At 41.9% G+C, this 24,696-nt stretch overlaps 1 protein-coding gene across 4 annotated transcripts in view; it reads left to right on the top strand.

The window, feature by feature from the left end:
• The window catches only part of LOC106586462 (zinc finger protein 385B), a 170,701-nt gene extending 159,391 nt beyond the window's left edge, over window positions 1-11,310 (top strand). For all 4 annotated transcript variants that reach the window (XM_014173811.2, XM_014173809.2, XM_014173810.2 and 1 more), the window contains 5 exons: window positions 1,932-2,121; window positions 8,602-8,982; window positions 9,817-10,001; window positions 10,204-10,305; window positions 10,560-11,310. In XM_014173811.2, the coding sequence (XP_014029286.1) occupies window positions 1,932-2,121; window positions 8,602-8,982; window positions 9,817-10,001; window positions 10,204-10,305; window positions 10,560-10,784 (1,083 nt within the window). In that variant the 3' untranslated portion in view covers window positions 10,785-11,310. The remainder of the gene's footprint in view (window positions 1-1,931; window positions 2,122-8,601; window positions 8,983-9,816; window positions 10,002-10,203; window positions 10,306-10,559) is intronic.
• Window positions 11,311-24,696: the final 13,386 nt, after the last annotated feature.

Raw genomic sequence — 24,696 nt, 5'->3', positions numbered from 1 at the left:
ATAAGAGCCAGTTTCATCACAGCGCTTGATGGTTTTTGCGACTGCACTTTAAGAAACTTTGAAAGTTCTTGAAATTTTCCCCATTGACTGACCTTCATGTCTTAAAGTAATGATGGGCTGTCATTTCTCTTTGCTTATTTGAGCTGTTCTTGCCATAATATGGACTTGGTTTTTTATCAAATAGGGCTATCTTCTGTATACCACCCCTACCTTGTCACAACACAACTGATTGGCTCAAACACATTAAGAAGGAAAGTAATTCCACAAATTAACTTTTAATAAGGCACACCTGTTAATTGAAATGCATTCCAGGTGACTACCTCATGAAGCTGGTTAAGAGAATGCCAAGAGTGTGCAAAGCTGTCATCAAGGTAAAGGGTGGCTACTTTGAAGAATCTCAAATATGAAATATATTTAGATTTATTGAACACTTTTTTGGTTACTACATGATTCCATATCTGTCATTTCATTGTTTTGATGTCTACACTATTATTCTACAATGTGGAAAATAGTGAAAATAAAGAAAAACTCTGGAATGAGTAGGTGTGTCAAACTTTTGACGGGTACTGTATATATATCAATTTGTGTGCCAGAACAAGTGCAGTTATTTGAAAATATATGTCTATTTATAATTTCTACGTACTTTCTATTTAGTATGCCCCTCCCCCTGTAGTTTACCCACCCCTGATATACAATGAGTGTACAAACATTAGGAACACCTGCTCTTTCCGTGACATAGACTGACCAGGTGAATCCAGGTGAAAGCTATGATCCCTTATTGATGTCACTTGTTAAATTCACTTCAATCATGATTTTTAAGCCTTGAGACAATTGAGACATGGATTGTGTATCTGTGCAATTCAGAAGGTGAATGGGCAAGACACAAGATTTAAGTGCTTTTGAACAGGGTATGGTAGTAGGTGCCAGGCACACCGGTTTGCCAGGTGTAAGCTCACTCCACTGCTAGCTTGAAATGTCACGGATGGAGCTAGCTAATTAGATGTTTTTCAATAGCTCAAATGGTTGGTATGTTGTCAAGGAGGGCGGTCACATATGCTAGCAAGGATCAGGAGGAAGCGGTACTCCCTAAGCAAGCAGTGACGTCTATAATACTCATTCACTAGATTGCATTTCTTGTTCATTTATTTTCTTACCAAGAATACATTTAGTCTAAAGCTCTCTCTCTCACACACGCACACACACACACACACACACACACACACACACACACACACACACACACACACACACACACACACAACTTCCTCCCGTCGGCTTTATGAAAATCCTAATATCCTGATCCGCTCTACAAATCAAACACTTTCAAGCATCTCTCTCATTTTCCCTCTGATTGGGCCTGCCTATTGAAAGCTGTGTTTTTCCTCGGAGTGATTGAAGAGTGTGTGTGTTAAGGTTACTCCCCCAGAGACTTTCAGCTTGTTCTTGTTTAGTCTCTCCTTAACTCTCATTAACACCCATCTCACAACAATGTCCACAAATACCTTCACACAGCACTCTACCTAAACAGTATATATTACACATTGTAATAATTTGGTTGTAAACTGGTTTTACAAGGTCAACACTCTGTTACAAAGTAAAGAGGTTTGTGTGTGTGTGTGTGTGTGTGTGTGTGTGTGTGTGTGTGTGTGTGTGTGTGTGTGTGTGTGTGTGTGTGTGTGTGTGTGTGTGTGTGTGTGTGTGTGTGTGTGTGTGTGTGTGTGTGTGTGTGTGTGTGTGTGTGTGTGTGTGTGTGTGTGTGTGTGTCTGTGTCTGTGTCTGTGTGTATTTGTGTCTGTGTGTATGTGTGTCTGTGTGTGTCTGTGTGTCTGTGTATGCCCCCATGTGTGTGATTGCAGTCCATGATGTGAGACTAAGACCCGTTGTGTGTGAAACGAGCCTGATTGCATGGTTCATTTGTTCTCCTTCTGTAGAGCCAAGCCGAGGCACACTACAAAGGCAGTAAACATGCCAAGAAGCTCAAAGCACAGGAGAACACCAAGAATAAGCCGCCCAAGAGTTCCCCTCCTCCTCCTACTCTTCCTCCTTCTCTGGACAGTGCAATGAAAATCACCACCACCACCTCACCCAACTCTGTCATGGCCAGCAACTCTGACAAATCAGGTATATGGAAACTTTTGGTCTTGTATGTCATCCATTCCTCGCCATGCTTCAGTCTTGTATGTCATCCATTCCTCTCCATGCTTCAGTCTTATATGTCATCCATTCCTCTCCATGCTTTAGTCTTGTATGTCTTCCATTCCTCCGAATGCTTCAGTCTTGTATGTCATTTATTCCTCTCCATGCTTCAGTCTTGTTTGTCATCCATTCCTCTCCATGCTTCAGTCTTATTTGTCATCCATTCCTCTCCATGCTTCAGTCTTGTATGTCATCCATTCCTCTCCATGCTTCAGTCTTGTATGTCATCCATTCCTCTCCATGCTTCAGTCTTGTATATCATCAATTCCTCTCCATGCTTCAGTCTTGTATGTCATCCATTCCTCTCCATGCTTCAGTCTTGTATGCCATCCATTCCTCTCCATGCTTCAGTCTTCTATGTCATCCATTTCTCTCCATGCTTTAGTCTTGTATGTCATCCATTCCTCTCCATGCTTCAGTCTTGTATATCATCCATCCCTCTCCATGCTTCAGTCTTCTATGTCATCCATTCCTCTCCATGCTTCAGTCTTGTATGTCATCCATTCCTCTACATGCTTCAGTCTTGTATGTCATCCATTCCTCTCCATGCTTCAGTCTTGTATGTCATCCATTCCTCTCCATGCTTCAGTCTTCTATGTCATCCATTTCTCTCCATGCTTTAGTCTTGTATGTCATCCATTTCTCTCCATGCTTCAGTCTTGTATATCATCCATCCCTCTCCATGCTTCATTCTTGTATGTCATCCATTCCTCTCCATGCTTCAGTCTTGTATGTCATCCATTCCTCTCCATGCTTCAGTCTTGTATATCATCCATTCCTCTCCATGCTTCAGTCTTCTATGTCATCCATTTCTCTCCATGCTTTAGTCTTGTATGTCATCCATTCCTCTCCATGCTTCAGTCTTGTATATCATCCATTCCTCTCCATGCTTCATTCTTGTATGTCATCCATTCCTCTCCATGCTTCAGTCTTCTATGTCATCCATTTCTCTCCATGCTTTAGTCTTGTATGTCATCCATTCCTCTCCATGCTTCAGTCTTGTATGTCATCCATTCCTCTCCATGCTTCAGTCTTGTATGTCATCCATTCCTCTCCATGCTACAGTCTTGTATGTCATCCATTCCTTTCCATGCTTCAGTCTTGTATGTCTTCCATTCCTCCGAATGCTTCAGTCTTGTATGTCATCCATTCCTCTCCATGCTTCAGTCTTGTTTGTCATCCATTCCTCTCCATGCTTCAGTCTTGTATATCATCCATTCCTCTCCATGCTTCAGTCTTGTATGTCATCCATTCCTCGCCATGCTTCAGTCTTGTTTGTCATCCATTCCTCTCCATGCTTCAGTCTTGTATGTCATCCATTCCTCGCCATGCTTCAGTCTTGTTTGTCATCCATTCCTCTCCATGCTTCAGTCTTGTATGTCTTCCATTCCTCCGAATGCTTCAGTCTTGTATGTCATCCATTCCTCTCCATGCTTCAGTCTTGTTTTTCATCCATTCCTCTCCATGCTTCAGTCTTGTTTGTCATCCATTCCTCTCCATGCTTCAGTCTTGTATTTCATCCATTCCTCTCCATGCTTGAGTCTTGTATGTCATCCATTCCTTTCCATGCTACAGTCTTGTTTGTCATCCATTCCTCTCCATGCTTCAGTCTTGTATGTCATCCATTTCTCTCCATGTTTCAGTCTTGTATAGGGGAAAGATGATAATATCTCATGTCTAATGTATAGGTGAATATAGTCAGAATATACCAGATGTATGGTAAGCATGTTACCAACCAAGGAAGAAAATAAAGCTTCAAATCCAAAGCAAAGTGTTGTAAAATGTACATTTGCAGTCATTTCTGTTGAATCTTGATTTTTAAAAAGTCACACTATCTGGCCTCACATCTGAGGAGAGCCCAGCAGAAGGTTAGAGGGCTTCAGAAATTGCATCGCATGATCAAAAGTAGTGCTCTGTATAGGTGATAGGGTGCCATTTGGGACACAGACAGAAACTCACTGCTGAGCCCTCTAATGTAGAGTTACATCTTCAGAGATTAGGTAGAAGTTCTATAACGTACTAGCACTGACTTTGCTGAAAAGGAAAAATGAACTTACTACGACTGTGATATGTGGTTATCTCACCTAGCTATATTAAGATGAATGCACTAATTATAAGTCACTCTGGATGAGAGCGTCTGCTAGATGACTAAAATGTAAATGTAAAATATAATGAGCCAGCGATGCTACTCGTTAGTATTCTTTGTCTGCATGCCACGGCACTTTATTCCCTATATACAGTGCATTCAGAAAGTATTCAGACCCCTTCCCTTTTTCCACATATTATAACGTTACAGCCTTATTATTAAATGGATTAAATTCATGTTTTTCCTCATCAATCTACACACAATACTCCATAATGACAAAGCGAGAAAAATATATATATACTTATTTACATAAGTATTTTGACCCTTTGCTATGAGACTCGAAATTGAGCTCAGGTGCATCCTGTTTCCATTGATCATCCTTGAGATGTTTCTACAACTTGATTGGAGTCCACCTGTGGTAAATTCAATTGATTGGACATGATTTGGAAAGGCACACACCTGTCTATATAAGGTCCCGCAGTTGACAGTGCATGTCATAGCAAAAACCAAGCCATGAGGTTGAAGGATTTTTCCTTAGAGCTCCGAGACAGGATTATGTCGAAGCATAGATCTGAGGAAGGGTACCAAAAACTGTCTGCAGCATTGAAGGTCCCCAAGAACACAGTGGCCTCCATCATTCTCAAATGGAAGAAGTTTGGAACCACCAAGAATCTTCCTAGAGCTGGCCGCTGAGCAATCGGGGGAGAAGGGCCTTGGTCAGGGAGGTGACCAAGAACCCAATGGTCACTCTGACAGAGCTCCAGAGTTCCGCTGTGGAGATGGGAGAACCTTCCAGAAGGACAACCATCTCTGCAGCACTCCACAAATCAGGTCTTTATGATCCAGTCACCAGATGGAAGCCACTCCTCGGTAAATGGCACATGACAGCCTGCTTGGAATTTGCCAAAAGGCACCTAAAGGACTCTCAGACCATGAGAAACATGATTATCTGGTCTGATGAAACCAAGATTGAACTCCTTGGCCTAAATGCCAAGCGTCACTTCTGGAGGAAACCTGGCACCATCCCTACGGTGAAGCACGGTGGTGGCAGCATCATGCTATGGGGATGTTTTTCAGCGGAAGGGACTGGAAGACTAGTCGGGACCGAGGGAAGATGAATGAAGCAAAGTACAGAGAGATCCTTGATGAAAACCAGCTCCAGAGTGCTCAGGAACTCAGACTGGGGCGAAGGTTCACCTTCCAACAGGACAACGGCCCTAAGCACACAGCCAAAACAACGCAGGAGGGGCTTCGGGGCAAGTCTCTGAATGTCCTTGAGTGGCCCAGTAAGAGCCCGGACTTAAACCCAATCGAACATCTTTGGAGAGACCTGAAAATCAAACCAAAGCTGGAACCGAGAGACTGAAAAACAGCTTCTATCTCAAGGCCATCAGACTGCTAAATAGCCATCACTAGCACAGAGAGTCTGCTGCCTACATACAGACTTGAAATAATTGGCCACTTTTAATAAATGGAACACTAGTCACTTTAATAATGTCACTTTAATAATGTTTGCATATATTGCATTAGTCATGTCATATGTAAATACTGTATTCTATACTATCTATTGCATCTTAGCCTATGCCGCTCTGACATTGCTCATCCACACATGAATATATTCTTATTCCATTCCTTTACTTAGATTTGTGTGTAGTAGGTAGTTGTTGTGAAATTGCTCGATATTACTTGTTAGATATTCCTGCACTGTCAGAACTAGAAGCACAAGCATTTCGCTACACTCGCAATAACATCTGCTAAACATGTGTATGTGACCAATAAAATGTTATTTTATTTGATTCAGCAAAGTACTGAGTAAAGGGTCTGAATACTTATGTAAATGTGATATTTCACCTTTTGTTTTGCTAAAATGTCTAAAAACCTGTTTTTGCTTTGTGATTATGGGGTATTGTGTTTAGATTGATGAGGGAGGAAAAACAATTTAATCTATTTCAGAATAAGGCTGTAACCTAACAAAATGTGGAAAAAGTCAAGGGGTCTGAATACTTTCCAAATGCACTGTAGTGCACTACTTTTGACGAGAGCCCTATGTAGTGCACTGCATAGGGAATAGGGTGCCATGTGGGACATAGTCTGTGTCTTTTCACACAGTGCGTGTCACAGACTATCTAGTTGGATGTCTGGGATGGTTCTCTTCTCTCTGATGGTTGCTGCCATGGTGCCATATTAATACTAGCCTCTGTTCAGACCCAGCCTGCGTCCCAAATGTCACCCTATTCCTTATGTAGTTTACTACATTTCACCTGAGCCATATGGGCCTTGGTCAAAAGCCGTTCAGCACATGGGAATAGGGTACCATTTGGGATGCAGGCCCACTCTCTGTCGGGGGGATGCTGTTGTTGCTCCTCACTGGGTTTCTGGCAAACAAAGAGGCTGAAGTCAGATTCAGTTTAACTAGAGAGAGTTGAAGAACTAAATCAGGGGTCGGCAACAATAGTCATTTATAGTCATTTACAACATTAACAATGTCTACGCTGTATTTCTGATCAATTTGATGTTATTTTAATGGACAAAAAAATCGCTTTTCTTTAAAAAAACAAGGACATTTCTAGGTGACCCCAAACTTTTGAACGGTAGTGTATATATTTTGGAAATCTATTCCCAAGTATTCCCAAGAATTAAAAAAAATAGACATACTGTATGTGATGTCTCAATGTACAGTAATTAAGGTATGAAATTATTGTTATTTTCAAATACAATATATTTTTGGTCTTAATACACAAATTATTATAATTATTGTCGCTGTCAGATGAAACAATTTTTATTTTTATTTTTATTACATTTATTGAAAACCGCCTCTGAACAATTAATGACTTAGGACCAATAAAATCTATTCAAAATAATTATGAAACTTCAAAAGCTATATGTTTGTTAATGGAAAAATATGGTATATTTTTTTCATTTCCTGAAAGGTTTCAGTTTGGACACAAGATGTTTTCATCAGACAGCAACATTGTATTCCGGCCCCCGACCATGTGATCTGACAAAAATCGTCCCGCGGCTGAATCTAATTGCCTACCCCTGAACTAAATCATTAAATTTGCTAGCTTTAGCGGTTTACGTAAGAGGCTCTCTTTTATGTAATGTCTTGAAACGAACAAACACAGTATGCTGGATTATAGGTGTAATTGTGAGCTATGTAAATCGTCTCTGACCTTTTTTCTCTTCCGAGTAATTGTATTAAAGGTTTGAGTCTGACTGGGTGAAATCCTGGGAAGGGTAAAACAGGGTTGTTTCTTTAATATTTTTTGGTCTAGATTCAGTTCAAAGTTTTACTGATTCAAACAGGCACCAATATATGTCAATATCTCTTTGATGTGTTTCCTTCCATCTCTTATCTGTGAATGAATGTGTTGCTTTGGGATGCTAATATAACTAACCCCTTGCTATCTCCTGTGCTGTAGACCCAGTTGGTGCAGATAGACATTTTGAACCAAATGTTTTTGATAACCTTATCTTAGGATATTTGATGTTAAGTTTACAAATTGGCTTCAAAGAGTACATAGAAGACTTTTAGTGGAAATCAGACTTAATGAAGCTAGGCTTAATGAAGTTTCAAACAATAGTTTAGACCAAATATAGACCAGTGTAGTAACGTGTAGCTTTTAGATGTCATAGATGTCATAGAGTCAGGCATTGCCATTGCATTCCTCTTCCTCTCAGAAGAGGAATGCAGAATGACATTCATAGAAAGCTACGTGCAGGGTTCCTAATGCAGGCCGTTGGATCATGGGTTTGGAGGGTGGGTGTGGCGTGTGGGAAGGGGTGGAGGGTGGAAGGGTGGCGGGTGGAGGGATCGTGTGGGGGTGTGGGTGTTGGTTCAGGCAGCCTTGCCTTGTGGCCCTGTCCTCCATTGTGTTGTGGTACAACATAGTTATGAGTGGGTGGAGGTAAAGGGCGTCTCAGTGTCACAATGGGGGGGGGCAAGAGTTTGATGACTAGGCTCTGTAACATAGACACAGGGACACATGGGGACACACACACGTACAGTACGCACACACATGTACACACACACACACACACACACACACACACACACACACACACACACACGCAGATAGGGATACAGAAAACACTGCCCAAAAGCTCAGTCCTGCTTCTACTGCTACTGAGCTGCTGCTGTGTGAAAAGAGACTCTCCTCCTCCAGGGATCAGACTCTTACACAACGCACCAAAATGAAAATATGAACGAATGTGGCACTAAAAGTTGTAATATTCCATAGCGCTCCCGGACTAACTGTCAGATGTCGTGTGTCTCTCTCTACCTCCCCCCTCCCTCCTTTCCTCTTTCTTGATCTCAGAGCAAATCGCTGTGCCTCCCAGTGAGGCGGATAAAACCTTTGCTTCTCCAAATGCTTTCGTCCCCATCATCTCCACCTCCTCCTCCCTGGCAGCATCAATGGCCATGTCCGTCCACAGCCCCTGTAATCCCGTCCTGTGTGATCCCACGCCTGCCAGCCCCCCATCAGCTACGCCAGCACACCTACAGGGGCATGTTATGAAGACTAGCAGCAGTGGCGGCAGCAGCACCAAGCCTGGGCTCGTGTCCCCCACCACTGCTGCTGCTACAGCAACTCAGCCCACGCCAGAGTCGGAGGAGGAAAAAGCCAAAAAGCTCCTGTATTGTTCGCTGTGCAAAGTGGCCGTCAACTCTCTGTCGCAGCTGGAGGCCCACAACATAGGTGTGTTCCAGCATCTGTTTCTGTTTCATCACCGCCGTGTTAACGTTAGTGTTACTCCCTCTGAGGAGGGTGTGCGTGGTTCTCTCTGTCTGTGTGTGTGTGTGTGTGTGTGTGTGTGTGTGTGTGTGTGTGTGTGTGTGTGTGTGTGTGTGTGTGTGTGTGTGTGTATGGTTCTGTGTGTGTATTTTAAGGTTACTCCCCCAGAGACTTTCAGCTTTTTCTTGTTTAGTCTCTCCTTAACTCTCATTAACACCCATCTCACAACAATGTCCACAAATACCTTCACACAGCACTCTACCTAAACAGTATATACTACACATTGTAATAATTTGGTTGTAAACTGGTTTTACAAGGTCAACACTCTGTTACAAGGTAAAGAGGTTTTTGTCATGAAGATATCAAGACGTCATGGGAAATATGCCATATTTTGGTTGGTTGTTAAAAAGACAACAAAACGTTTCCAGAACATATTTATACAACGAGTATACAACTTGACCACAACATCACAATAGACGCCATATTGACCTTATTGTAAAACATTGCATAATTGCTTTGAAAGCAGAAGGGCACAATATGTCAGATGTTTGTTATGTAAGCTAACATTGACATGTACGTTGTTATGTAGTTATCGCGAGGTCAGACGTCATACCCAGGTCAGAAAAAAAAACAGTTGGAACTCAAGCTGACCAATATGAATTTTGGATGGGAAAACAAAAGCTGGTTTACTTTTAATCCTAACAAATTAGATGTTGTTCTTTTTATGTTTTGCCTATAGTTATTTTCAGTGCTCAATGTACTAAATTATGTTTTTGCCATTTATTTTGTCCCCTGGAGGTTCCAAGCACAAAACTATGCTTGAGGCGAGGAACGGAGCAGGTCCAATTAAGGCCTATCCCAGACCGGGCTCGAAGCTCAAAGTACAGGCCACCAACGTGCTAAAAGGTTCCGGACTACAGAACAAAACGTTCCATTGTGAGATCTGTGATGTTCATGTCAACTCAGAAATACAGCTCAAACAGGTAGTCTCTCATGACAGGCATTGGTATACCATGCTTGTTGTCTTGTTACAGCTTGAAGGGACCTTACAAGCTTGTTAATATTGGCTCAACATAATGTGTCCCAAATGGCACCCTTTAACCTTCATAGTGTACTGCTTTTGACCAGGGCCCATGGGATTCAGCCATAGTAACATCACTGATTTTTGTTGTTATATTTTCTTAGCACATCTCCAGCAGAAGGCACAAGGACAGAGTAGCTGGGAAACCGATGAAGCCCAAATACAGCCCTTACAACAAACAACAACGCAGCTCCACAGTCCTGGCCGTATGTATCATCTATGTTCCTAATCAAAGCCTCTCAGGAACAGTTGCTTAGACTTCAGGGATTAATAGTTAATACATTTATTGGCAGTTTCTTAAAACTGTTTAGGAATATTTATGCATCAGTGGGTTTAAAGACGCCTTCATGCTCATGGAAAATAATAGCTTGTTTTTGTTTTTGTAGCTAATCAATAAGAATAATTGCTTTATAAATAGATTTGCTCCCTCATTAAACCATTGTCCTCTCCTCTCCTCCAGGCCAAGCTGGCTCTTCAGAAGGACCTGGTGAAGCCTATCTCCCCTGCTACGTTTCTCTCCAACCCCTTCTGCCCCACCACCCTCCCCTCCATCTCCCTGCATCCGCGGCCCAACCCCTCCATCTTTCAGACTGCCGGCCTGCCAGGCTGCATGCCCTCTTTCCTCCGGGCTGCTCCAGGGCCAGTCCGGCCCACCACTGGCTCTATCCTCTTCACCCCATATTGATTCCTGGGTTTTGACACAGGGGTCGTGTTCAGTAGGCAGGGAATGGAAGAAAATGGACAGAGCCTGAGTGCAATGGGGAGGAAACTGAGCAAAACAGTGAGGTACTATCTGAGCTCGTCCAATAAGAAATGCTTGTTTTTGTCTCCCATTGCGAAAATATTTAGCTACGGCGTACCCTAATGAACACGACCCAGTGTATCGGTAGAGAGGGCACCAGAGGCAACACGGAGGGAAACTGACAAGAGCAGAGAACCAGGGGACCTCTGACCTTGTGGAGCAGTGAGTGCACTGCATACTGGATGATGTCCTAGTACATACAATACCCACCCAATGCACTGAACTGAGAGGACTACTGCACTGCGAAGCTTGAACAAACAACAGTGTATTTATTTGATTGAACTTGTTTACCTTTCTCTGTCTGCGTGCATTGCCCTGAGGCATGAAGCACAGAGGTTCAGTGGGCCCGCTAAGACCACTGAGGGTCTAAGTATTGGATTCTTGTGGTATAATAAAGAGAATCAAACCACTTCCTGAATGACTTGAATACCCATAGTCTTCCTATTTGATTAAATTAATGGACAGTTCTAGCTACGTGTTTGACAGTGTTTATCATAACAGCCCCCAGACAGAAGGACAGTCATACCTGATTCACACTATAGAGCCGACCTGAACCATACTGAGCTGGCTTGAATATTTTCTTCTCACATTGTCCTTTCCAGCGCGGTTCCAGCAACTACGGTGGATGAGGAACCAGACCAGAGCAGTACCGCTTGGCTTGGATCTGCTCGGTCTGGCCCAGTAGTGGGAAATCAGCCAAATGTTTCAGTTGTTGCTTGATGTCAGTGACTGTAACACAGTAATACAGTTTTGGTCTCTGTTCTGTCTGTATTATGTAAGTCAATAAGCTGAATCTCTACACCACAACTCTTCTTATCATCAAACAGTCTGTATTATTGGTTTACTTTACTTCTGATGCAGCAACTTACAGTAGATAGCCATAGTAAAAAAAATGATTTAGTAACAGTGTTCTCATTGCCCCCACTTCAGAGAGAGAAACCATTCTCTTGGTTTCTTAATAAGGGCCGAATCTTAACTTGAGATGCATTGATGTCAACAGGAGACTTCAAATCTCTTCAAGAACATGTTAGTTAAGTGTGCAGAGCTCAAGTCAGGATTAGACCCTTACAGTACTTTGTTTCTGTAGTATATTATGTAATCATCAGTCATTATTTTCTAAGAGAAAAGGTAGAATCTATTAGTGTTCATTTGTATCCAGGGATGAGGTCTGTTCCATTTCAAAACCGTCAATTCAGGAATTAAACTTCAGTTCCTTTCAGTTTGCTGACTGAATTGACTGAATTGAAATTAAACTGATGTTAACCTGTTTGCATCACCCTGTTGTTTGGCAGGGTTACCATGGGCCTTTCATTTATATCTATGTAATATCCCTAATTTGAAACGATGCTGCAATATGTTGTGGCTTTCTGATGCAATAATGTACAGAGCATTGAATTGGTACAGTTATTCTCTGTAGTGTATAATGTATTGTTTCCCTTTTCCACGTTAAAATACTAGTTATGGAGAGCGACAGAGAGACAGACAGAGGTATTTGTATTTTTTAAGTAAAAGAAAACAACGATCCACTCGAACATGAAAGAATGACAGTTGTTTTCAAGATGGTGGGATATCTTCTGAACCAATATAGGAGACTATACATTGAAATTGAAATCTACCTTTTAAAATAAAGTAATATATTTGGATGATTTGCTCCCATATTGAAATTGTATTTTACACAAATGAAAAATAACTGAATTATTTAATTATGAACTGAATTTAGTTTATAAAGGAGACCTGACGAAGAGATTGTCAATAAAAGGCATGTTGAAATGAAAGAGATATAAGATCCTCATATCGCCCTCTGCTCCTTGCCCTCTGCTCCCTGTCCTCTGCTCCCTGCCCTCTGCTCCCTGCCCTCTGCTCCCTGCTCTCTGCTCCTTTCCCTCTGCTCCCTGCCCTCTGCTCCCTGCCCTCTGCTCCTTGCCCTCTGCTCCTTGCCCTCTGCTCCCTGCCCTCTGCTCCTTGCCCTCTGCTCCCTGCCCTCTGCTCCCTGCCCTCTGCTCCTTGCCCTCTGCTCCTTGCCCTCTGCTCCTTGCCCTCTGCTCCCTGCCCTCTGCTCCTTGCCCTCTGCTCCCTGCCCTCTGCTCCTTGCCCTCTGCTCCCTGCCCTCTGCTCCCTGCCCTCTGCTCCCTGCTCCCTGCCTTCTGCTCATTGCCCTCTGCTCCCTGCCCTCTGCTCCCTGCTCCTTGCCCTCTGCTCCCTGCCCACTGCTCCCTGCCCTCTGCTCCCTGCCCTCTGCTCCCTGCTCCCTGTAAACATGTACAGTATTTATTTTCAGATGATTTTCTATGATGTGATTGAGGCATAAATTAAGTTTTATTTGATATATGTGGTTGTATTATCATTTGTTTGTTTGTTAAACATTTTGTTTGTCTTATTAAATACCCAAACTTATCACTTATATTGAGCTATTGATTCATATTTTGTAGGACTAATAACTTAATCAATCTATATGTTTAAGATATTTGTAAACGTTTATAAAGCATAACTCTCAATTGAAAAACACATTTTAGGGAAGACTGATTACTCAGTTAGTCAGTGTTTAAGGCATTATGAAAGGTTTATAGAATAAAGCACAACTCGTAATCATTTACATTAATTATATACAATTTAGGTTTTTTTATCATGTACTATTCATACAATTTTAATGATTACATTACATAGATATTGAAGTTAATATTCAGCATATGAAGTTACCTAATCTGGACCAGATTGTTTACTATGCCAGAGGCAGCATACAGTATGTCCAGCTACATTATATTTGTCTAGTTTAGATGTTATTTGAATCTGGTAATAAACAACACTATCTAACATATGTTAATTTGTTTACATTTTATTTTTATTTATTTTACCTTTATTTAACTAGGCAAGTCAGTTAAGAACAAATTCTTATTTACAATGACGGTCTACCCTGGCCAAACCCTAACCCGACGCTGGGACTCCCTATCACGGCCGGTTGTGATACAGCCTGGAATCGAACCTGTGTCTGTAGTGACGCCTCTAGCACTGAGATGCATTGCCTTAGACCGCTGCGCCACTCGGGAGCCCGTCATCACTTATCCATCAATAGATTTTAGTCTATATCAATTCATACAATTTTATTTGTTTGTTATTCATAATGGTACAATTTAAATCATTGCAAAAGTACCAGTTTTAGTTAGCAATCTACTTTTACAGATATGTACAGTCACAAGCTTTCACCTATGTAAGCTACCAACAATAAGGATTAGCCACAATAGTGGAATTTGCTGTTTGCCTAAATGAAACCTCCAAAAATGATGAGTTATTTTGTGCTTATTGACATTCATATTGCACTTTATAGTGATTTCTCAAAGTTCAGCAATAAGAGCTACGACGCTAATATTTGTGTAAACTTTTCACAGTTGTGTACTGTGGGTGTCAATGAGTAGACTGATACCCCATTTAATTGGTCCACAATCTATAGGCAAGGCTATACAGGGCAATATGAATGTCCAATACAATTAGTAGGTTGACTGGCAAGCTTAATGTGGCACATTTCACAGTGGTTTCAGAGTCCCGCAATATGAGGGACAACGCTAATATTTGTGTAATCTCTTCACAGTTCTGTGTGTGTCACTGAGTAGACTGGTACTCCATTTCATTGATCCACAATCCATAGGTAAGGCTGGACAGTGAAATATAAGTATGCGGAAGTTTACATGTATCCATTTTAACTGATTGTGACTTTTTTTGTTAAATTAACTAATTATTGTGTTTTGTTGAATTTATATAAAAACACTCCAACCTTATTTAGCATTATCTAGTCCAAATATGTCATGATTCCACTATGTGACGGTTGTCGTAAGATGAAGCGGACCAAAGTGCAGCGTGATTATCATTCCACATATTTTATTGAACTGTGAAACTATGCAATACATACAAATAAACTAAAGAACAAAACAACAAACCGTGACGCAGAGGTGAAACATACACTAATTCAAAAACAATCTCCCACAAACCCAGGTGGGAAAAACACCTACTTAAGTATGATCTCCAATTAGAGACAACGATGACCAGCTGCCTCTAATTGGAGATCATCCCAAACAAAAACCCAACATAGAAATACAAAACTAGAACATAACAACATAGAAACTCTAAACTAGAAAAAAAAAACATAGAAAATAGCAGCTTAATATGGTCAGGACGTGACAGTACCCCCCCCCAAAGGTGCGGACTCTGAACGCATATCTAAACAAACACGGGAAAAAAAAGAAGAAAAAAAAGGTAGGGTTAGGGAGGGTGACTAATGTCTATGGCGGCTCTGGTGCTCTGGTTCTCATCCCGCGAATCCTCCAGCAGAGGAGGCAGCTCCGGTTCGGGGCGTAACCCCCCGCTCCGCCCGCTGATCCCTCCGCTTTTGTGTCACCGGACCCTGGATCGTCGCCGAAGGACCCGGACCGTGGATCATCACTGGAGGTTCTGGACTGCATACCGCCGCTGGAGGTTCTGGACTGCGGACCGTCGCTGAAGACTCCGGACTGCAGACCATCGCTGAAGACTCCGGACTGCGGACCGTCGCTGAAGACTCCGGACTGCGGGCCGTCGCTGAAGACTCCGGACTGCGGGCCGTCTCAACAGGTTCTGGACTGCGGGCCATCTCAAGAGGTTCCGGACTGCGGGCCATTTCAAGAGGTTTCCGGACTACGGGCCGTCGCCGGAAGCTCTGGACTGGGAACTGTCGCCGGAAACTCTTGACTGGGAACTGTCGCCGGAAGCTCTGGACTGGGAATGCCCAGGTGGGAAAAACACCTACTTAAGTATGATCTCCAATTAGAGACAACGATGAACAGCTGCCTCTAATTGGAGATCATCCCAAACAAAAACCCAACTTAGAAATACAAAACTAGAACATAACAACACAGAAACTAAACTAGAAAAAAAACCTGTCACGCCCTGACCTACTCTACTCCGAACACATCTAAACAAACACACAAAAAAAAGGGAGAATTAGGGAGGGTGACTAATAAAATAACAGCTTACTATGGTCAGGACGTGACACACTATTTGTATCCGTTTGCATCTCCTTCAATAAGGGGCTTTTCTTTTGAAGGCGAAGTGCAAATTCCACTATTGTGGATAATGGTTTTTGCTATGAGCATTGATACTCCCCTGCCCTTCCATTTCCTCAGTGATGTCTGTATCAGACTGTCGTTCTGGTATGTTTATATAAGTTATAATAAGTACACATATGTCATGAGTTCATTTAGGACTACCAAGGACAGCTGCAACATGACACTGATGAATAAGCCTGGTCTTATTACATGGTGTTAGCTCACATATGCCACAAGGTAAGCATAACGATAACTGATTGATGGCTAACCCATCCTTGGCTCTGAGGGAAAGGAGAAAGAAAGTGCATTTAAAATGACAGACTGCTCTATGAGTGACCTGTCTTCTACGTAATTATAGAAAGATGTCATACATCAAGTATCAATTCCATATAAGGTGTTCTCTGTTACTAAACGTACATGTTGTCAGGTGATGATTTGTAACCGATACAGTAGGGATTTACGACATGATGACAAAGCTTCAGAGTATCAATGTCAAGATCATCAGATACTAGCCTACGTACATTATCCTAGTTGACACTTCATATCCAATCAACATCATTTCACCATTATTATTCCACTATTCTTTATCTTATTACCATGTGGGGTGGCGTAGTAAACAGAAGTTTCTCATTCAATGAAACCTGTGCTTGTGGTGGAATGAGGAGGACAGACAGAATGTATTTGATTTTTTGTTGTTGAATTAAGATAATAATTGTATGACTCGCATGGGTGCCAAATTGAAACAAACACCATTAGATTCTGTCACTTCCTTTGTCCTTTTGTCTGTGCCAGTAATAACAGGTCAACAGTATCAAATGTGACATAGTCAACACTGCTTCCATAAATATCCACAGACACCCAGCGCCACTGAAGTAATGCCTCAGGAACATTATCGACCATAGACCCCAGTCATCCCGGTGCCAGACATGTGAGTGTATGAGAGCTGGAAATCTTGCAGTCATGGACATAGGGATTTCATCTGCCAAATGAATACTGTAGATATCTTCGAAATCACACACACACACACACACACACACACAAACACAAGACTAATAAGAGTCCACTTGTACTTGAACTGTCCCTGGGTAGATTGGATAGAGATCCCTATAACTGTAATTATGATACATGTACTATATAGGGAATGTGGCTACTTTATCAAAACATAATGTTTGCTCAACACTGCATATTTAGTCACTTCTCCCAATACAGTGATATTTAATTCTAGCTTTTTGCTCAGTGTTGAAAATGTTGTATAAAGCCTAGTTTTTGCTTGGCAGGTATTACTCATATGAGTTGTGCCTACTGCCTCATCTGAGATAACTAAGTAACTACAAATCCTTCTCTGTCTGATCTCAAATATCAAAGCCAACACACCTCCACGTTTAACACTCTGAGACTCTGAAACTACGTCAGGTTTAGCTAAACATACAGCTCACACAACTTCATGTTACATTCCATCTGTTTGGTGGACACAGGGGATTGACAGCAATTAAAGTATCTACAGTACACCTCCACACAACCACAGGAGACTGCCACAGGAACAATAGTCACAGTGGGCCTTGTCTCTTCATCTCATCATTGCCATTTATACAAACTAGTCTCTCTATCAAACGTAGTCAAAAATCAGCAAGTCATATTTCATACACGGCCCTTCTTATCAAAAGGAATATGTCATGATATATACTGCTCAAAAGAATAAAGGGAACACTTAAACAACACATCCTAGATCTGAATGAAAGAAATAATCTTAGTTTTTTCTTTACATAGTTGAATGTGCTGACAACAAAATCACACAAAAATAATCAATGGAAATCCAATTTATCAACCCATGGAGGTCTGGATTTGGAGTCACACTCAAAATTAAAGTGGAAAACCACACTACAGGCTGATCCGACGTTGATGCAATGTCCTTAAAACAAGTCAAAATGAGGCTCAGTAGTGTGTGTGGCCTCCACGTGCCTGTATGACCTCCCTACAACGCCTGGGCATGCTCCTGATGAGGTGGCGGATGGTCTCCTGAGGGATCTCCTCCCAGACCTGGACTAAAGCATCCGCCAACTCCTGGACAGTCTGTGGTGCAACGTGGCGTTGGTGGATGGAGCGAGACATGATGTCCCAAATGTGCTCAATTGGATTCAGGTCTGGGGAACGGGCGGGCCAGTCCATAGCATCAATGCCTTCCTCTTGCAGGAACTGCTGACACACTCCAGCCACATGAGGTCTAGCATTGTCTTGCATTAGGAGGAACCCAGGGCCAACCGCACCAGCATATGGTCTCACAAGGGGTCTGAGGATCTCATCTCGGTACCTAATGGCAGTCAGGCTACCTCTGGCGAGCACATGGAGGGCTGTGCGGCCCCCCAAAGAAATGCCACCCCACACCATGACTGACCCATCCTCATGCTGGAGGATGTTGCAGGCAGCAGAACGTTCTCCACGGCGTCTCCAGACTCTGTCACGTCTGTCACGTGCTCAGTGTGAACCTGCTTTCATCTGTGAAGAGCACAGGGCGCCAGTGGCGAATTTGCCAATCTTGGTGTTCTCTGGCAAATGCCAAACGTCCTGCACGGTGTTGGGCTGTAAGCACAACCCCCACCTGTGGACGTCGGGCCCTCATACCACCCTCATGGAGTCTGTTTCTGACCGTTTGAGCAGACACATGCACATTTGTTGCCTGCTGGAGGTCATTTTGCAGGGCTCTGGCAGTGCTTCTCCTGTTGCTCCTTGCACAAAGGCGGAGGAAGCGGTCCTGCTGCTGAGTTGTTGCCCTCCTACGGCCTCCTCCACATCTCCTGATGTACTGGCCTGTCTACTGGTAGCGCCTCCATGCTCTGGACACTATGCTGACAGACACAGCAAACCTTCTTGCCACAGCTCGCATTGATGTGCCATCCTGGATGAGCTGCACTACCTGAGCCACTTGTGTGGGTTGTAGACTCCGTCTCATGCTACCACTAGAGTGAAAGTACCGCCAGCATTCAAAAGTGACCAAAACATCAGCCAGGAAGCATAGGAACTGAGAAGTGGTCTGTGTTCCCCACCTGCAGAACCACTCCTTTATTGGGGGTGTCTTGCTAATTGCCTATAAATTCCACCTGTTGTCTATTCCATTTGCACAACAGCATGTGAAATGTATTGTCAATCAGTGTTGCTTCCTAAGTGGACAGTTTGATTTCACAGAAGTGTGATTGACTTGGAGTTACATTGTGTTGTTTAAGTGTTCCCTTTATTTTTTTGAGCAGTGTAGATATGTAGATGTAGTATTTAAAGCACTAATACTGTTTTTGTAAGTTAGGTACTTATGGTCAGAATAACAGTCAGTTGCTTCATAAAAAAACACAACAAGATACTTCAGTGAACAAATCTCTATGTCTGCCCTGAAAAAGATCTGCAATGGCTACTGAATTACTGCATGAGAGCAGGGAACATTTTGTCACAGCTTTTAATATAAATTGGACAGGCAGAGACATCTAGTGGTTCTTCTTAGACACAGTCACTCTTAATGCGTAACAGTATTACCATACACCTTAGCCAAATACATTTAAACTCAGTTTTTCACAATTCCTGACATTTACTCCTAGTAAGAATTCCCTGTCTTAGGTCAGTTAGGATCACCACTTTATTTTAAGAATGTGAAATGTCAGAATGTTATGTGAATTTCGTTATCAATGTTCATAAACTTCAATTAATCTACTCAGTCTGCAACCCAGAGTTTGTAAGATTCTGGTTGAATGAAACAGACGAGAGTCCCAGCTTACAATAGTCAAAATGTTTATTCACGAGCGTACTCTGAAGTGCATAATACAAAGACATCCATTTTATAGTTCACTCTTTACTTACGCACATACATCCACACAAACAGTAGATATCCTACGCACATACATACACACGAACAGTAGGTGGGTTGTATCCCTCCCCAGGGTTCTCACCACTGTTTATCACTACCCAGCGCTGTCCGTTCCATTCCCCCGAGATTAGAGGAACCTTGAGAAGTACTCCCTGTCCTATCATAAGTTTCTCAGAGTTCTAGCCAGGTTGAGTCAAACACAGTTTTAATTGTTCTCTGTATTTTCTTCAGCACACACATACACACACATTTATCTCCCTCCCAGTTTATATGTTTAAAGATAATGATTAAATAATTCTACCCTGAAACATAACCATTAGGGATTATAGTTTATGTAGCATGTATAAGGAATAATTAAAGTATTAAACATATGTTTAATACTTTAATTATTCCTTATACATGCTACATAATGTCACGTCCTGGCCAGTCTAACGGTTAATTGGTATTGTAGTTTGGTCAGGACGTGGCAGAGGGTATTTGTTTTATGTGGTTAGGGGTGGTGTGTTTGTTGTAGGGCAGTTGATTTAGGTATTCCGGGGTTTTTGGGCACTGTTTGATTTTCATGTATTCTATGTTGAGTCTAGTGTGTCTGTTTCTATGTTTGGGTTCATTGGGGTTGGGACTCTCAATTGAAGGCAGGTGTTGTCTATTTGCCTTTGATTGAGAGTCCCATATATGAGGGTGTGTTTGTCTTTTGTGGGAGATTGATTTTGCACTGCGTTTTATATAGCCTGCAAAACTGTCATTCGGCGTTCTTGTTGTTTTCGCGTGTTCAACGTCATTTAATAAATTAAGATGATGAGCACCAACTCTACTGCGTATTGGTCCACGTTCTCAGATGACGATTTCTCTATATCATCGGAAGATGAAGAAAGCTGTGACACAAACTATAATCCCTAATGGTTACGTTTCAGGGTAGAATTATTTAATCATCTTTAAACATATAAATTATTTTATCACAGAATAATAGTAGAAAAAATGATTTATTTCATATTTTATTTCTTTCATCACATTCCCAGTGGGTCAGACGTTTACATACACTCAATTAGTATTTGGTGGCATTGCCTTTAAATTGTTTAACTTGGGTCAAACGTTTTGGGTAGCCTTCCACAAGCTTCCCACAATAAGTTGGGTGAATTTTGGCCCATTCCTCCTGACAGAGCTGGTGTAACTGAATCAGGTTTGTAGGCCTCCTTGCTCACACACACTTTTTCAGTTCTGCCCACAAATGTTCTATATGTTCTATTGTTTGTACAGATGAACGTGGTACCTTCAGGCGTTTGGAAATTGCTCCCAAGGATGAACCAGACTTGTGGAGGTCTACAATTCTTTTTCTGAGGTCTTGGCTGATTTCTTTTGATTTTCCCATTATGTCAAGCAAAGAGGTACTGAGTTTGAAGGTAGGCCTTGAAATACATCCACAGGTACACCTCCAATTGACTCAAATGATGTCAATTAGCCTATTAGAAGCCATGACATAATTTTCTGGAATTTTCCAAGCTGTTTAAAGGCACCGTCAACTTAGTGTATGTAAAATTCTGACCCACTGGAATTGTGATACAGTGAGTTATAAGTGAAATGCTACAACATCGAGAGCATCCTGACTGGTTGCATCACTGTCTGGTACGCAATTGCTTGGCCTCCGACCGCAAAGCACTACAGAGTGTAGTGTGTACGGCCCAGTACATCACTGGGGCTAAGCTGCCTGCCATCCAGGACCTCTACACCAGGCGGTGTCAAAGGAAGGCCCTAAAAATGGTCAAAGACCCCAGTCATAGACTGTTCTCTCTACTACCGCATGGCAAGCGGTACCAAAGTGCCAAGTCTAGGACAAAAAGGCTTCTCAACAGTTTTTACCCCCAAGCCATAAGACTCCTGAACAGGTAATCAAATGGCTACCCGGACTATTTGCATTGTGTGCCCCCCAACCCCTCTTCTACACTGCTGCTACTCTCTGTTTATCATATATTCACAGTCACTTTAACTATACATTCATGTACATATGTACATACTACCTCAATTGGGCCGACCAACCAGTGCTCCCGCACATTGGCTAACCGGGCTATCTGCATTGTGTCCCACCACCCGCCAACCCCTCTATAACGCTACTGCTACTCTCTGTTCATCATATATGCATAGTCACTTTAACCATATCTACATGTACATACTACCTCAATCAGCCTGACTAACCGGTGTCTGTATGTAGCCTCGCTACTGTATATAGCCTTGCTACTGTTTTTCACTGTCTTTTTACTGTTGTTTTATTTCTTTACTTACCTATTGTTCACCTAAGACCTTTTTTGCACTATTGGTTAGAGCCTGTAAGTAAGCATTTCACTGTAAGGTCTACACCTGTTTTATTCGACGCACGTGACAAATAAACTTTGATTTGAAATAATCTGTCTGTAAACAATTGCTGGAAAAATGACTTGTGTCATGCACAAAGTAGATGTCCTAACCGACTTGCCAAAACTATAGTTTGTTAACAAGAAATGTGTGGAGTGGTTGAAAAACGAGTTTTAATGATTCCAATCTAAGTGTATGTAAACTTCCAACTTCAACTTTATATACCTTATTTGATTCCCTTCAATTCAAATGTACTCCAACCCTGAGGCCTAAATCCAAACCTAAAATGAGATGAGGATCCCACTGCACTCAATGCATTACAGTTCCTTAGGCGATCCAATTAACGTTCATTTACAGTTGTACTCTGTGTTCAAGTAGACATAGTTATCAATAGTTTGTTTCTTTGTTGCTATTGTTACGCTTCGAACACACCGGCAGCGTCATTGCGCAAAATAGTACACAGCATCATCTGGATATGTATGCAACAAAAAAAATCAACATTCACCTTCTGCTGCCTTTCTGTCGAGCCGTCTACACATAGTGTAAACGCATATGTTCGATAAATCCAACTTACGCACCACACCGAATGCACTGCAACTGCCTCTGCAGTGCAATGCTGCAAGGCAAACGCAGCGTTTCATTGGAAATGAATGTCATTTTGGTTTACCAAAATGCAATGACGCTGTCGGTGTGATCGAAGCAATAGCCAGTCAAAATGTACAGGCCTACAGTGTTCATTTTGTTGTGAGGTAGCCTTCATATAAAAAGTCTAAGCCGTTGGGGGGAGGGTTCTACAAAGCTAACATATGGAATTGTTTTAAGATGGTCATGCCATCGATCATTTAGTTATTTGATTTAGAATTTTAGGACCCCTTTAGGTATCCCAAAAAAGAAAATGATTTGATAAAATCTAGAATTTTCCCTTTACTACTATTGTCCATAGACCCACATTGAATTACACAGGAGGTTGGTGGCACCTTAATTGGGGAGGACAGGTTTGTGATAATAGCTGGCGCAGAATCAGTGGAATGGTATCAAATACATCAAACACATGGTTTCCATGTGTTTGATGCCATTCCATTTGCTCTGTTCCACCCATTATTATGAGCCGTCCTCCCCTCAGCAGCCTCCACTGAATGAATAACAGATTCATAAATGGCAAAAAAGACAGTAAAAAATGTATCATAAGGAATAAGGTTTTGAAGTGTCTGTCCTATATATCTAGGAGACATAAGAAAGCTCAATAATTATTTATTTTTTTTGACACATATTTAACTCCTTATTTTTGTTAGCACAAAACTACCTCCATACTTCTATTCATTTGTATTGGTTACCTTCAGACGAGACTCTCATATTTCCTTCGTGAGATTATCATCTTTCCATAGAGTGTTCATATTAGTTTTGTAGGCCAAACCATTCGGACGGTACAGACGTTTTCCTGAGAAGACCGATTTTCAGGATGGCTCATGGTCCGACAAATACCGCTGTAGCTCAGCCAACTTCGACCGCAGATGCGGAAGGCCGACATAGGCGGATGCAGTGGATTGCGACACAGCCCATGCAAGAAAACAGATACTGTGTCTCAAATCAAACTTTACTTGTCACATGCGCCGAATACAACAGGTGTAAACCTTTTTTATTTTATTTCACCTTTATTTAACCAGGTAGGCCAGTTGAGAACAAGTTCTCATTTACAACTGCGACCTGGCCAAGATAAAGCAAAGCATTGTGACAAAAACAACAACAAACACAGTTACACATAAACAAACATACAGTCAATAACACAATAGAAAAAAATGAAAAATCTATGTACAGTGTGTGCAAATGTAGAAGAGTAGGGAGGTAGGCAATAAATAGGCCATGGAGGCCAAATAATTACAATTTAGCATTAACACTGGAGTGATAGATGTGCAGATGATGATGTGCAAGTAGAGATACTGGGGTGCAAGAGGGTAAGTAATAATATGGGGATGAGGTAGTTGGGTGTGCTATTTACAGATTGGCTGTGTACAGGTACAGTGATCGGTAAGCTGCTCTGACAGCTGATGCTTAAAGTTAGAGCGAAAGATATAAGACTCCAGCTTCAGTGATTTTTGCAATTCGTTCCAGTCATTGGCAGCAGAGAACTGAAAGGAAAGGCGGCCAAAGTAAGTGTTGGCTTTGGGGATGACCAGTGAAATATACCTAGCAAAAACGTATAGATTACCTGGAGCCAGTGGGTTTGGCGACGAATATGTAGTGAGGGCCAGCCAACGAGAGCATACAGGTTGCAGTGGTGGGTAGTATATGGGGCTTTGGTGACAAAACGGATGGCATTGTGATAGACTACATCCAGTTTGCTGAGTAGAGTGTTGGGGGCTATTTTGTATATGACATCGCCATGAAATGCTTACTTACAAGCCCTTAACCGACAATACAGTTCAAGAAAGATTAAGAAAATATTTACCAATTAAACTAAAGTAAAAAATAATAAAAAGTAACATAATAAAATAACAATAATGAGGCTATATACAGGGGGTACCGGTACCGA

This window comes from Salmo salar, chromosome ssa25, assembly GCF_905237065.1.
Source record: "Salmo salar chromosome ssa25, Ssal_v3.1, whole genome shotgun sequence".
In the NCBI taxonomy this organism is placed as follows: domain Eukaryota; kingdom Metazoa; phylum Chordata; class Actinopteri; order Salmoniformes; family Salmonidae; genus Salmo; species Salmo salar.
This window is presented reverse-complemented; position numbering and strand designations above follow the sequence as displayed.